This window comes from Papaver somniferum, chromosome 3, assembly GCF_003573695.1.
Source record: "Papaver somniferum cultivar HN1 chromosome 3, ASM357369v1, whole genome shotgun sequence".
Classification (NCBI taxonomy): Eukaryota; Viridiplantae; Streptophyta; class Magnoliopsida; order Ranunculales; family Papaveraceae; genus Papaver; species Papaver somniferum.
This window is the reverse complement of record NC_039360.1, coordinates 6,744,444-6,759,282: the sequence shown is the minus strand read 5'-3', so window position 1 is coordinate 6,759,282 and position 14,839 is coordinate 6,744,444. Positions and strand designations below refer to the sequence as shown.

The 14,839-nt window shown below is 37.9% G+C and overlaps 2 protein-coding genes and 1 long non-coding RNA gene across 3 annotated transcripts; all 3 read left to right on the top strand.

The window, feature by feature from the left end:
- Window positions 1–1,584: 1,584 nt before the first annotated feature.
- On the top strand, window positions 1,585–2,823 carry LOC113355237. Its single transcript, XR_003362216.1, has 2 exons — window positions 1,585–2,050; window positions 2,241–2,823. It is a non-coding gene; the product is annotated as an uncharacterized LOC113355237 (long non-coding RNA).
- Window positions 2,824–7,022: 4,199 nt separating this feature from the next.
- On the top strand, window positions 7,023–9,015 carry LOC113355236 (putative pectinesterase/pectinesterase inhibitor 22). Its single transcript, XM_026598057.1, has 2 exons — window positions 7,023–7,986; window positions 8,211–9,015. Exons 1-2 carry the CDS (start codon window positions 7,023–7,025, stop codon window positions 8,879–8,881), a joined length of 1,635 nt encoding a protein of 544 aa, XP_026453842.1. The 3' UTR covers window positions 8,882–9,015.
- Window positions 9,016–9,941: 926 nt separating this feature from the next.
- LOC113355235 (pectinesterase-like) lies at window positions 9,942–12,061 on the top strand. The gene is made up of 2 exons (XM_026598056.1): window positions 9,942–11,065; window positions 11,188–12,061. Exons 1-2 carry the CDS (start codon window positions 10,048–10,050, stop codon window positions 11,874–11,876), a joined length of 1,707 nt encoding a protein of 568 aa, XP_026453841.1. The 5' UTR covers window positions 9,942–10,047; the 3' UTR covers window positions 11,877–12,061.
- The last annotated feature ends 2,778 nt before the right edge of the window (window positions 12,062–14,839 follow it).

The window sequence follows — 14,839 nt, the reverse complement described above, 5'->3', positions numbered from 1 at the left end:
AGTTGCTTTTTCCAGTATTGCTTCTTGCATCCTTGCTAGTTACATGGCTTTCTTAAGGCTTGTTGGGGAAAACATTTGAACTGCTAGCCTGAGTTCTTCTTTCAGTCCACTGACAAAGGTGGAGGTAAAATATTCTTCAGTCAGATGTTTGTTCGTAGCAAGCATAAGGGCCTTTAATTCCTTAAAAAGTTCTTGGTACTCCATCACTGATCCATCTTGACTCAGTTTATTGAACTCACCCACAATGTCATCATGACCCAATTCTTGAAATCGAAAATTTATATCAGCAGCAAATTCTTCCCATACAATTAGGTCTTTCCCTTCTTGATAATCTTGAAACCAATTATCTTCCTTACCCTCTAAGTATAATGAAGCAAGCAGAACTTTCTTCTCTTCATCCATCAAATGTAATTGAAAAAACTTTCTACACTTCCTAATCCAAGATCTAGGGTTAGTGCCATTAAATTTAGGAAACTCAACCTTGGGTTTCTGTGGATTGGAGAACTGAGGTGTGATTTATTGATTGCCTCCAGTGTTGCTTCCATATGCATACCTGTCTTGGGGTATATGTCCATTTGGTGGCGGCAACACTCCAATTCCAGTCTTTAGCTTGTTGACGATCCTTTCTTCCATCGCTTCCATCTCGGAGCGTATGGATTTACTGATGTTTCTCTGAGATTCATCATACTTCTGCAAAATTTCTTCATGACTCTTCATCAGGGTACTGAACTTCTTGTATAAATCATAAAAATCTTTTTGGTTAACCATCTTTCACAGGACACTCAGATCGAGTACTCTGATACCGATTGTAACGATCTATGTTACAAATTAGCACAGAAACAGCTCTTTAGAAGAATAATTCGATCAAGGGAGGAGAAGAAGCAGTTATGTTGTATTTTCATTGATAAAACCAGGTGAATACAATGATTGATTATTAATAGACCAATCCTTACATCTGAATCAGACGGCTATCAATGCATCTCAACTAAACCGATTAACCTAATGACAACTGGGCTCAACCAATTAAAACCTACTAAACAGAAATAAATAAAAACAAAGCCCACTAACAAAAGAACAAGGTCTTTCGTGACACAGAAAGAAAAGAATTTTTGATTTTACTCACCATTAAAGTTGCTAAATTATTATAATGTTACGGGTAAGCAGGTTTAAAAACTCTACTCATTTCCAGACGGATTTGAAACAAAAGAATTTGGGGTACATAGAAGTTTATTTTCCTCTTTTTAAGGATCAAAATGCAAGGCATTATAAGGTCGTGCAATGAAATGCTAAAGCATGGACTTCTTCACCGACTGTGTGTTACCTCATCTACTGCAAGTTGGCAACATAAAGGACTAGATAATACAACAGTGGGTGATGTATTGAAGGCCAAAGGAGAAGAAAAGGATGGATATCTCTCCCCTTTTAATGCCAACAACTCTTCTTGAAAAACGCTAACCATTTTTCGTTCCCGCGCGTATTTTTGGTACGTCGCACGTACTATTCGTCTATCCCGTATTTTGTAGTTGGTCGCTGGAATAAGTTCATCTTCAGCTGAGACTGTCAGTTCAAAACTACGAAATTACCCTGTACACAAAACCAGCCCTTCTTCTCTTTCTCCTCGATGTTTCTTTTTCTCCCTAAGCTCTCTGTCTTCTCAACAACTAAATTCCCATAAGTGAATCTCCAATTATGTTTCGAACAATTAATGGAGGAGATCAACCATCGAATCGAATGTTTCTTTTCTTTGAATTTGGTATGAATATTTTCTAAAACTAATAAAATTGTTTTCTAATTTATTTTATAATACTAGGGTTCTGTTAATTTTGGGGGTTACGTTATGTTTATCAATGATGACACCAGAAGCATCTAACCCTCCATTAACATTTTTCTGAGAAAAACCTACAATTATTTGAGCTCGGTATCAAGAATTCATGATGAATATGAAGATTTTACTAATAAAATCCCAAACCCCTCATTCACAAATCCAATTTCTAGGGTTACAAATGAACATTCACAGTTGCAATCTGAAGATGCAATCGTGCAACTACTGGTAAGATTTCATCCGTTAGTTTTGATTTAGTAGTTTTAATTCTTGATTATGGGTTTGATCTGGGTTTCTTGAATTTTACCAGCGTTTTGATACAGTTAAACTCTTAATTACTCATAGTTAGTTTGAAACCCCATTTTGCATCATACTATTGTATAATTCTCTTCTTTTTTTCTCCTAATGGTTTGATTAGAAAATAACAGCTGCATTTGACGACTATTCATTGACAGCGATTCGAGGTTTCCTTATTTTCTAAACTATCCATTTATGTGATAATTTTCTTCCATGAACCTAAAACTATGAAGGTAATCAATCTGGGCTGTTTATGAGAGCAGATTTTCAGCCAGATAATATGGGAGATGATCTGGGTGATCACTACTGCTCTAATTGTGATGAAGAGAGCAATTTTCAGGATGTCAGTGGGTTGTGTTTGATTCTCCAAGTCCAATGCATTCTTGATGGTGCTAATTCAATTTTAACCAGTGAATTTTTTTTGACAACTTCCAGCGTTGATTTAATGCAGATCAAGTGATGGATAAGGTTCTATGGTTGATACAATGTCAAGAAGCAGCTGCCTCATAATTTTAGTTCCCATGGTAAATTAATACTATTTATTTATAATTACAAGTTACTGCAAAATCTCAATATCTATAGGAACTAGGAAGCCTAGCTTTTATTCCCTTTTTTCTTGCAACACCTGAACATTTCCCTACATGCAATATTGTGCTGCTGCTGCAACACTAATTTTATTTGGTTAAGTAATGTAATTTTCTGTATACTTTCAATCCATAGATCTAAGTAGTTGAAGGAGGAGAAAATACTAAGAAAATGGAAGATAAGCTATATATGATTTGCCGATACTAAGAAAATGGAAGATAAGCTATATATGATTTGCCGACGTGCAACACACGTGCACTCCACTTGTATATTTAAAACCAATACCAATCTTATTTAAATTCGTTGAATCAGATTGGTTTCAAATTTGTTGGATTATAATTCTATCTTTAAGTTTGTTGAAAAAAAGCTTGAGATTGGTTGCATCTTATACTACTACGGGTGTTAACATATCGGCTCACGCAACGATTGGTGAATGACTTACACCTCATTTGTGTTTTCCTGACTCATCTGAGTCGTCTAGGAATCAAGAATCCACACCAATTTAACATTGTTCTCTTACTAAACTAGCCAACCATCTCATTTCATATCAAGATCAACTTTGGGTTCAACTCCTCAAAGCAAAATATTTCCCAAACTTTCATCGTCTGGAATTTTTTAGGTCTTCTAAATTATCCTGAGTTTGAACTAGCATACAAAAAGGGTTGGATCTCATTAAAGACAATTTTGTCTGGCAAGTAAAAAAATGGAGCATCTACAAAAATTTGGGAGGTTCCTAATACATATATTATTTAAAAACCCATTAATATTCAAGAACATGTTCCGCGGAAGGCAAACGAGTTGATAACTCCTGGAGACATATGGGATCAAGACAAACTTGATACCTATTTTGACCCGGATATAAAAGTGAAAATTATAGCTATATCTCTAAAAAGTGAAAAAGAAGATAAAATCATATGGCAACATCATCCCTCGGGAATCTTCTCGGCAAAAAATGTATATAATTTTCTCATAAATCAAGAAGAAAATAGCTTAAATTTTTTTTCCCTGGCAAAAGATATGGAAAATTCTGGTAATAACGAGAATTAAATTATTCGTCTGGAAATTAGCTCAAAAAGCGCTCCCAACTAATTCAAGACTCTCGGAGTGCATAATACAGACATAAACACAGAGTTCCCAATGTGTAATTCCGAGGAACAAGAATCAAAACAACTCATATTTCTCTTTTGTCCCTTTGCAGGAGCTATTTGGTTTGGTCTTTCTCTAGATGCGGTGAACACACTAGAATTCGGTCGGACTCCATAGCAAATTGGATAAAAGAGTGGATCACAGATAAAGATTTCATGCAATGGTCGGATAAAATCGCAACCATATCCTAGTTTATTTGGAAGCACAAATGTTCAACAATTTTCGAAAAAATCAATCCAAATCCGAATCACCTCATACAACGAATCAAGAAATTCTTGCATCAGAATTCTTAGGGGAAGATCCAAAAAACAATGAAGATCCAAAGAAGAAATATCCCCACAAAAAAATGGTCTGACTTAACTTCGGATTGGATAATTTTTATCAATGCGGCTTTTAAAAAAGAAAATTTGACAATGGGATATGCCTTTTTTTACTTTACTCAGTGGACAACAAATCGGCATGCATATTGCAGCTGGATCGGATTGGGCTTCCTCAACTTTTCCAATATTATTTAATAAAAATGAGCTCATAAATCTTTTGTGCTATATTATTTCACTAATATAAGTTACATTTTCCATAAAAAAAAGAGATTAATCTATAAAAGTGTAATATAAAAATTGACTTGATTTTCTTTGATGTTTAAAATCACAAATAACTACTCCCTCTGTTTCAAAAAGATAGGCTGGTTTCATTATAAGCGAGAAAAGAAGCAAGACAACTAACAAGGCTACCAAATTACTCGGGAGTCTACCAAAATACACGAAAAACAAAGGCATCCATTGCCCATTGGTACACCCCCAAACAATTTGGTACCCCTATTAGCAATCTTGATTTTTTTTTTGTAAATCGCAAAGAATACGTGAGAAATGAAAAGTTATTTATTTTTTCAATGTTTTGACTTTGACACTGCATTGACTGGATTAATCCATTCCTTCTCTCCGAAGTCAAATCTCAAGTTTGGAATTCGAATCACTAGCTGGTACATATATGGCAAAAATCTGATATTTGTCATATGCATAAGAATAGGCCTAATAAGGGTGAAAACTGAGAAAATAAGCTAACCCATGTTTTTATTTTGATCGATATGAGCTAACCCATGTTAAATATCTTGAATGTCTTAGTTTTCCCCATCACTGTTAGCCGGTCTGTTATGGTTCAACATGTTCTTAAATCTTCTCCTATTTACCACATGAACACCTTTACTATCCCAGATAACATTATTAACAACATGGAATCCTCCCAAAGAGATTTTTAGTTGGGAAAGTCTAGCCCATGAGGTATCTATTTTAGAGTCTGGCCAAGAATTTGTACTCACAAATACCAAGGTGGTCTAGGTTTTAGAAATCTTAAACACATGAACCTGTCTCTTTTATCTAAAACTGCTTGGAATTTGATTCACAACCCTACTGCTTTATGGGTCATTATTCTTAGATATAAATACTTTAAAAATGTTCATCCTCTTCATCACCCCAACAAAGTTGACTGCTCCTGGACATGGAGAAGTATTAGTAGAGGTCTAGATTTTATAGATCATAATGTTGTTTGGGAAGTAAAGAATGGTAAGAGTATTTCAGCTTTTGATGATAATTGGTTGTCTGATCCTGTTGAGCCAGTTCTCAAAGCTAGACCTAATCCTAATTTGAATGTTTCTGATCTTATTGATGAAAACACCAAGAATTGGATTCCTGATCTTGTTAATGCTTTTTTCACCCCTCACAATGCTAAAAACATTCTTGCAACTAGAATTCATTTTTCTGGGAATGATAATCTCATTTGGCCTTTTTCTAAAAATGGCCAATTCTCTGTCAAGTCTGCATACAAAGTTATTTCAGGGGAGATAAATTACATGAACAATAATCTAGGTAGTAATCATTTTTATAAGGCTCTATGAAAACTGCCTATTCTTCCTAAAGTTGCTTTGTTTATATGGAAATGTCATGAAAACATCATTCCTGCCAAGTCTGTTCTTGCTAGGTATAATAATACTCATTACTCCCTCTGCAGCATGTGTAATTCTAATCAGATAGAAACTCCTGAACATCTACTTCTTCATTGTTGGTTTGCTAGGTCAGTTTGGGCGCTAACCCCTTATGCAGATCTAATTGAACAAGATATTGCATCCTCTCTCAGTATTCATGATTGGGTCATCAAGTGGACCATGGATAACTCCTTGAAAGATAAGGCAATTGCTGTTTTTACTATTGCTTGGAGCATATGGAAAGATAGATGCTTCCACACTTTTCTGGAGAAAGTTCTCAATCATTTATCTACAACTAGATTGGCTCTTAAACTAGTCAATGACATAGAAATTTATTTAAAAAATGATACTCCTCTTTCGGTCCCCTCTCATGATCTTGCAGAAGAAAAGAACTTATCTTATGTCACTGTCTCTTTACCACATGACTGCGTTATTCTTTTCTGTGATGCAGCTTTTGATAAGGATACTAAATTCTCTGGTATTGGTCATATTTTGACAGATATCTCAGGTACTTCATTGGATGCAAGCTTAAGGTAGGGTCATTGAGGAATGCTGAAGAAGCAAAAAGTCTGGTTGTTTTGGAGGCAGTGCAATGGGCAAAAGAGAAAAACTTGCAGAAAATTTGTTTTATTAGTGATGTTAAATTAGTTATTGAGTCTCTGAACTCATCTTCCAACCAGTTGTACTGGTATAATAAAACAGTCATAAATGACTGTAAAACTTTAGCTTCCAATTTTTTGTTTTCTCAATTTAACTTCTTAAAAAGGAACCATATTATGGCTGATCAAGCAGCCAAATTTAGCAAGAGGTCTAGAACCTCGGGGGAATGGTGGGGAAATGTCCTAAATTTCCTTAACTCCACTGTGTAATTGCTCTTCTTAGCAATAAAACTTTTACTTAGCAAGAAAAAAAAAAGAGCCGCAATATTCTAACTTAAACAGCATGAACAAGTCATAAGCAAAAGTGCAGAATAAAAAACAATGCATGGACTACGCCAAATTTAAGCATAACTTCAACCTTGAATATGAAAGAAGAACCATACTAAGGTCCATGGAACTAAATATTTGGAGACTCATTCATGACTACTTAAAGAATAAACCTTACTTCCAATTGAAACTACATATATATTCTTATCATCCTCATTATATAGAGAGGTAATCTTTTTAATACCAATTCTCATTTTTCCATTTCACAATGGCAGTAGCTAATTATATCCTTCTTATTCTTCTTCTCCTTTCTTCATTTGAAGATCTTTCTACTGCTAATTACGAAAATGAAACCATCGATGCCATGATCAAACAAGTCTGCACTGACACCGTAAACACGGAATCATGCTACACGAATTTCCAATCCGAATGTGCACGTATGAGCCCATCTAAAACTCCGACCTCGATTCTAAATGCAGCACTTAAGGCAACAATATACGAAGCACAACGAGCCATTACGCTGGTAACGAAATTCACTGATTTATCCACAAACCCACGCGAGCAAATTGCAGTCGAAGATTGCGTCGAGCTTCTTGATTACTCCGTCGACGAATTAGGATGGTCAATGCAGGAAATGGAGAAAATCCGGAACAGTTCGATCGCAACACACCACGAAGGAAACCTAAAAGCGTGGCTAAGTGCTGCCTTGAGTAATCAAGATACGTGTTTAGAAGGCTTTGAAGGCACAACAGGCCATATAGAGAGGTACATTAGAGGAAGTTTAAAACAGGTGACGCAACTAATTAGCAACGTTTTATCCATGTACAATACGTTACATAGTGTTCCAGCTAAACCACATGTAAATAGAACGACTACTCATGATCGTCCTACTTGGAACCGCCACAATCTGGATCCAGATTTTCCTCCATGGGTTTCAGACAGAGACCGTGAATCCGTAGCTGCACATACTCAGAGTATGAATGCGGATGCAGTCGTGGCGTTGGATGGCAGCGGGCAATTTCAATCAATCATGGAAGCAGTGAACCAAGCTCCTAATTACAGCGAGAAAAGGTACGTGATATATGTGAAAAAGGGAGTGTATAACGAGAATGTGGAACTGAAAAAGAAGAAGACAAATATCATGTTGGTAGGGGATGGAATGGGAGTCACAGTTATATCGGCTAACCGTAATTTCTTGCAAGGGTGGACTACTTTCAGAACAGCAACATTTGGTAAGCTTACGCTTCTTGCCCCATAATTTATAGCGCGTTTGAAGCAGAAGTCAGAAGCAATAGTATTTTGCTTCACAAAAAGCCGACGTTTCTGCTTTTAGAAGTCGTTCTAAAATGTTATTGTCAAACTGATTTTTAACTTTTCGATATCTAGAAGTCGTTCTGGAGATACATGTTACGTGATTTTCCAGCAATAATGAGTTTCTTTTTCATGTTCTGTTTAGCTGTTTCGGGAAAGGGGTTCATAGCAAGAGACTTAACATTCCGGAACACGGCAGGTCCACAAAACCGTCAAGCCGTGGCCCTAAGAGTCGACTCGGATCAATCAGCATTTTTCCAATGCAGCATTGAAGGTTACCAAGACACCTTGTACGCTCATTCCCTCCGTCAATTCTATCGCGAATGCAGTATTTACGGAACCATAGATTTCATCTTTGGCAATGGAGCTGCCGTACTCCAAGGCTGCAAGATTTTCACTAGACAACCATTACCACACCAAAAGGTCACAATAACAGCCCAAGGCCGAAAAGATCCGAACCAAAGCACCGGGTTTTCAATACAACGCAGCTACATTTACGCAACAGAACCAACCTATCTTGGCAGGCCGTGGAAACAATTTTCAAGAACGGTTTACTTACAGACGTATATGAGTAATCAAGTTCAACCCAGAGGATGGCTTGAATGGTATGGAGATTTCGCTTTGAACACGTTGTATTATGGAGAGTATATGAACTATGGACCTGGTTCATCGTTGTCTGGCCGGATTAAATGGCCTGGTTATCATGTTATACACGATGCTGTAACTGCTAATATCTTCACTGTTGGGCGATTTATTGATGGCAAAGCTTGGTTACCATCAACTGGTGTCAAGTTTCAAGTTGGTCTTACAACTTAATTAATAAACTCATTCTTAAAGTTAGATGTGTATCGATGTAGTAATTATTTCGCTAACATTTACTACTCTATAAATATTAAAGATGACTAAGTCTTATGGGCTAGATTTGGCTACTAGATTAGCCAAAAAGTGTTGCAGATTGAAAAAAAACGTTGTCTATTTGTTAACATTATTTCTCTTTCTAGATATATTTTGCATGTGAACTAAAAACGGGACAGTTTCGTCGAATGGTTCAGCGCAGCCAAAATCACCTTTTTGCGGAATGGTTTAGCGTTGATTGATTTATATTTCATCCAACGACTGAGATGGTTAAGCTGTTCCATTCTGTGCAGCCTAATTCTACTTTTCGCTGTCCATTCAGCGCATCTAGATGCTAGATTGGAATGATCATAGGACGTAGCTGCCAATCTAGATGCTAGATTGGACTACGCCATAATTTAATAAAGTCAAGTCCCAGCTTTGACAAAGTCAAAGAGCTTTGATTGCACATTTACTATGGGCAGACCATTTCCAAATCCTTCTCTTTTTAGTCTTCTTTTCTCAGCATCCTTATCAATTATTGGCCATCAATTTCACATGTAAACAGACCTCCAATTCTTCATCCTTGACTCTGAAAATGTACTCTAGTCGATCGAAACCGACACTTTTCTGATTCCCAGTTGGTCTTTATGTGGTTTTATTACATTTGTCGTCAGACCTTGGCTAACAACGCGATAAATGGGTCCGGCACTGATAAATCGTACTGGTTGGTGCCAAATTTTTCCAATAAAACGGAATACTGGTTGCTGTAAACCATCAAAGCTGTACTGGTCGAGGCTCATCATGGAGAAAGTGAAATGTGCATTGTGCACCACTTGTGCGAAATTAAGGTTCAATACCACTGAATTAATTCTTGCGTGGGGTATAATATACAGGAGACAATAAGTGGTTGAAATTAACTGCTGCTACTAATATCCCATGAGAAGCCAAGAAATACTTGAAAAGTTGACTAGAAAAATGAGTTTCGAAGAGCATCATCTTTTTTCTACTCTTGAAGATGCAGACTTATATCTAATTTCGTTACTATATCATTTAACGCGTTCTTTTACAAATCATGAACATCTTTCGGTTTCTATAAATGAGCTTTGCTGAATTTCTTCATTCTTCAATCAAACTGAAGCCTAGTCATGGCTTCTACACTCTTTTCTTCTTCTCTTTACACAGCTCTTTGTTATATTATTCTCCTTTTGGTCCTCTCATCTCCTTCTAGTGCTGCAAGCACCCCTTCATATGCGCCTACGACGCCCGTGGCACCGGAAGTAGTTTGCAATGCAACTCTATACCCCAACTTTTGCAAATCCTTATTTCCAGGAACGGGGAAATCAAATGTCTATGATTACTGTCGATTTTCCATACGTAAATCTTTATCAGAAACAAAGAAGTTCATGGCTTCAGTTGATTCTCTTCTTATGCGCTCGCGTACTTTGTCAAAAAACGTTGTTCAAGCTCTAGAAGATTGCCGGCAACTTGAACAACTAAATGTGGAATACTTGTCAACTACTATTAGTAGTATTAACTCCACCAGAACACTCCCTGCAATGAAGGCTGACGATATGCAAACCTTGCTTAGTGCCATACTGACAAATCAGCAAACTTGTTACGAAGGCCTTCAAGAAACTGCATCTCCTCAGATTGTCAAGGGTGCCTTGTACGCACCTCTTTCAAATGAGAACAAGATATCTAGCGTATCTCTAGCTCTGTATAACCGGGGATGGGTACGTGAAAAGAATAGAGGAAAGATGCAGATTGGGAGGAAGCTTTTGTTCTCTGACATGATTCGAGATGGTGGCTTGCAGTTAAAGATGTCGAGTCAGAACCGTGAGATCTTTGAGTCAGCGAGCAAAAGAAAGTTGCTCCAGACGGTTTCAGATAAAGTTGTAGTGCGAGATATGGTGGTAGTGAACCAAGATGGGAGTGGGAATTTCACCACCATAAATGAGGCAGTCGCCGCTGCACCAAATAAAACACGCATCGCAGATGGTTATTTCTTGATTTACATCAAATCCGGTGTTTACCAAGAATACGTTGACATCGTTAAGAACAAGAGAAACATTATGATGATAGGAGATGGTATCAATAAGACTATAATCACCGGAGATCGAAGCGTTGGCGGTGGCTCAACTACTTTCAGATCAGCAACTTTCAGTAATTCTAGCAAACTCCTTGCATTGTTTATTGTTTTAGATGTGATTTTTAATTAGTGCGCTCAGAATTTCTTATATCCGCTGCATTCATCACTAATATGCACATGACTTTATTAACTGCAGTTGTGGTTGGGGAAGGTTTCGTCGGGATAAATATCACATTCCGTAATACAGCAGGTCCGAGCATGAACCAAGCAGTGGCGGTACGAAGCGGAGCTGACTTCTCAACTTTCTACCGGTGTAGTTTTGAAGCGTACCAGGATACCTTGTATACTCACTCCCTCAGACAATTCTACAGAGAGTGTGACATATACGGAACAGTCGATTTCATATTCGGTAATGCAGCAGTTGTTTTCCAGAACTGCAATATCTATGCAAGGCTACCAAATCCGAGGCAAGCTAATATGGTAACTGCTCAAGGAAGAGCAGACCCAAACCAGAACACTGGAACCTCGATTCAGAATTGCAATATCTTAGCTTCCCCAGACTTGGCATCGAGCAATGGCACTACTAAAACATACCTAGGAAGACCATGGAGAGAGTACTCTAGGACTATTTACAGTCAATCGTTCATTGATAGTTTGATTGATCCTTCGGGTTGGGATCCTTGGACTGGAGAATTTCTAGACACGTTATATTATGCTGAATTCAGTAACAGGGGGCCTGGATCAAACACAAGCAGCAGAGTTCAGTGGCCTGGTTATCGTACTATTGATATCACGAATGCAACTGCCTTCACGGTCTCGAATTTCATAGTAGGAGATGATTGGCTGCCTGCAACAGGAATTCCCTTCAGAGGGGAATTACTATAGTCTATAATTCTTTACGTGCTAATTCAAGATTATTAGCTTTCATGCAACAAAATTCTTGTATTTGATGTAGTTGCGGAAAATCCCACAACTACACCCGTTATAATGATAATAACACAAAGCTTAAGTCATGTGTATCAACTCAAACATTAATGATATTATTCACCACTTTGACGCTAAAATGATCTTCACAAACACTTTGTATTGAAGGTGTGGAATTCTTACAATGATCACAAGATGAACTTACATACAACAATGGAGAAATATATGATGGATACTAAGTTCTAATGGATATTTTCTATTCTTCTTAGTGGTTTCTTTAGACTTTCTCTTTCAACTGATTTCTCTCTCTCCATCATTTTTGAATCCTTATATAGGCAAATATATCAGTAGAAGACAACCAAGGTTCACATGCATGATCTTTGTTAACTGATCTTATTTCAGTTTGTCTTATTCGCTAGGCTTTGGGAAGATGTCGCTGTCCTTCGCGCTATTTGCTATGTCTTTCGTACAACTCCTTTTGAAACGATCTTCGCTTTATCTTCATCGCATGGTGACTTCTTCGCACTCTTTCTTTACTGCCGCGTTTATATTCTTCGCCTTAATCTTTGATTATCGCAATAACTTTATGTTTGGAGTTGTCTTATCTGGGGCGAAGTTAAGTTATGTCTTGTGCGATATTTCTCCCCTACATTTTGCCTCTTCTCGCATTGTTCTTCCGTAATTGGAATAATGCGAGAATCTCAGCTTCGAATTTGTGACTTTTTGCCTTTTTTTGCCCGACATTTCTCCGGTTTTTTCGTATGATTATTTGCACGTGCAGTAACTTCACCTTTTCTCAATTGACACATCAAGGTTCCAATTCTTGACCGGTTACTGCTTCGGCCGGTTCGCCTGTTTCAATAAATACTTTCGAAGAGAGAGATTCATCTACTTCACCTTATTTCTTCCTCTTTGTTTCGACAGAACCTGTTTTCATAAAGTTCGTTTGTTTGAAAGATTTATCGCTATGTCGAGCCAATCCACTATCGCGCTAGGTATGTCGCCTCCCAAGACTGATTCTGAGTCGTCCCAACTTTCCAAGCGCAATAAACTTATCGCCATTGAATCAGAAGTAAGTTTTTCTCTTATTGATTTTTACTCCTTTCTTTGTTTATCGTGGCTCTGAAGTTTTGGTATTTGCAGGAATTTCGCCGTCGTTTGGTTCAGACTGATGAACTCTGCAAGTATGAATGAATCATTGATGATTTGAAAAGCAGGTGTCAGAGCTATCTGCTGGAGCAAATGATGTTTCTAGGCTTCGCGCGAATAATGAGGAACTTAAAGGTGACATTCTGCCAAATTTTTTTGTCTATCGTGCATGTTTTTATTTTGCGTCGCCCCTCTTGATTTTTAGGTCTTTCGTACTTAAGCTTTAAACCAAAAACGTAAGTCCGAACGATATGAATTCGTATTCGCCGCAAAATATGCTAGAGACGAGTATGTCGCACTGAAGGCTCAGATTACTCAGTTGGAGAATGGTCGTTTGCGCTTATGCGAGCAAGTTGTAATTGAAAATTCAGGCTGGCGTCCGCGTTCGGATCAACATTGTTTCTTATCTGGCCAACTTTCCAGGGCTCTAGAGGTGTCCAATATGCTAAACCCCTCTCTTCTGGACAAGAATCAAACCTTGTCTGATGATAATCGCGGTTTGAAAGATGATAAGCTTTCTTTTGACGGCGTGTATTATAGGCTTCACCGAGATGACAATTTATTAGAGAGTTTTATTCTATCTTAGAAGAATGTATCTGATGATTTGGCGTCGAAGTTGGCGAAATTGTCGGAGGAAAGAGATAAAGTTTATCGGTATAGAGATAAGGCATTAGAAGATCTGTGGTTACTTCAAGATGTTACCCGTCAACCTATAGTTTCGCATGACCTTTGTGTAGTTGTTTCACATAAAGAAGGCAGTCGCGAAGGCTGCCGTAATTGCTGCCTCAGTTTTATATATTTATTTGAGACGTGCCGTTCTGACTTGTCTTTCTTTCTGATTTGGAAGAGTCGTTCCAACAAGAAATTGTTGCACTGAAGAATTTGGAAGAGTCTATCAAGGCGCGGTATTCTTCTTCTCAATAATTTTCTACAGTTTCGCGCATGGTGTTTGATCTTAAGAAGGAACGAGATAACCTGCGGAAGTCAAACGAGGAGTTGGAGCAGGAATATCAGTCTTTCGTGGATGGGGCCAGAAGGAAATATTCAAAGGCGACTCAACGTCGTGTGAATGAAGAGACCCATCTCGTGGTTAATTGGGTTTGCGGTAAGCATGGACTTTCCCGCGTGAATTATCCTCAAGTTCCTGTCAGCAATGATGAAGAGGATGAGGATGTGAGTGCGAACATCTCTGAGGGCGAGCATGCTGATGATGAGGGGTCCGGTCCTTTCAATGTTGATGATGTTGAGAAGGATGGAGATCGTTCCCAAACCAAGGATGATGGTGCCGTAAGCGCGAAAGTTGTTGATGCTTTGGTGCAAACTATCCAGTCTATGCCTGAAGTTACTGACCCTCCTTCAGTTGTTCTTGATGTTGTTGGTTCTTAGATTCCGCTCTTTTGTTTTTCCCTCCTTCCTTTTTCCTGTTGACATTTTATCTTCTTTTGAGTGGTTATCTGGGTGCTCCCAAGCTTGGGGGCGTAGCTTGACTTTTGAATACTCCTTGTTTTCCTGTTCTTCAATATCTAGACAAGTAATTCTAATTCTATCGTTGTTATGTACTTAACATTCGAAATACATCTCAGCGTGTTTCTAGGTATCTGACTGAGTAGGTGGAAAGCATATGAATTTTAGTGTTCCCATACTTGCCTCCGCTTTCCACCTTTGAAGGAAGACTAGTATTCTATCGTGTTATACTAATATGGTATATGCAAATGAATCTATGACAGCGGCCGAGGGAGGATATTTGTTTATGGACCCTTCGGTCGTTGCATTTA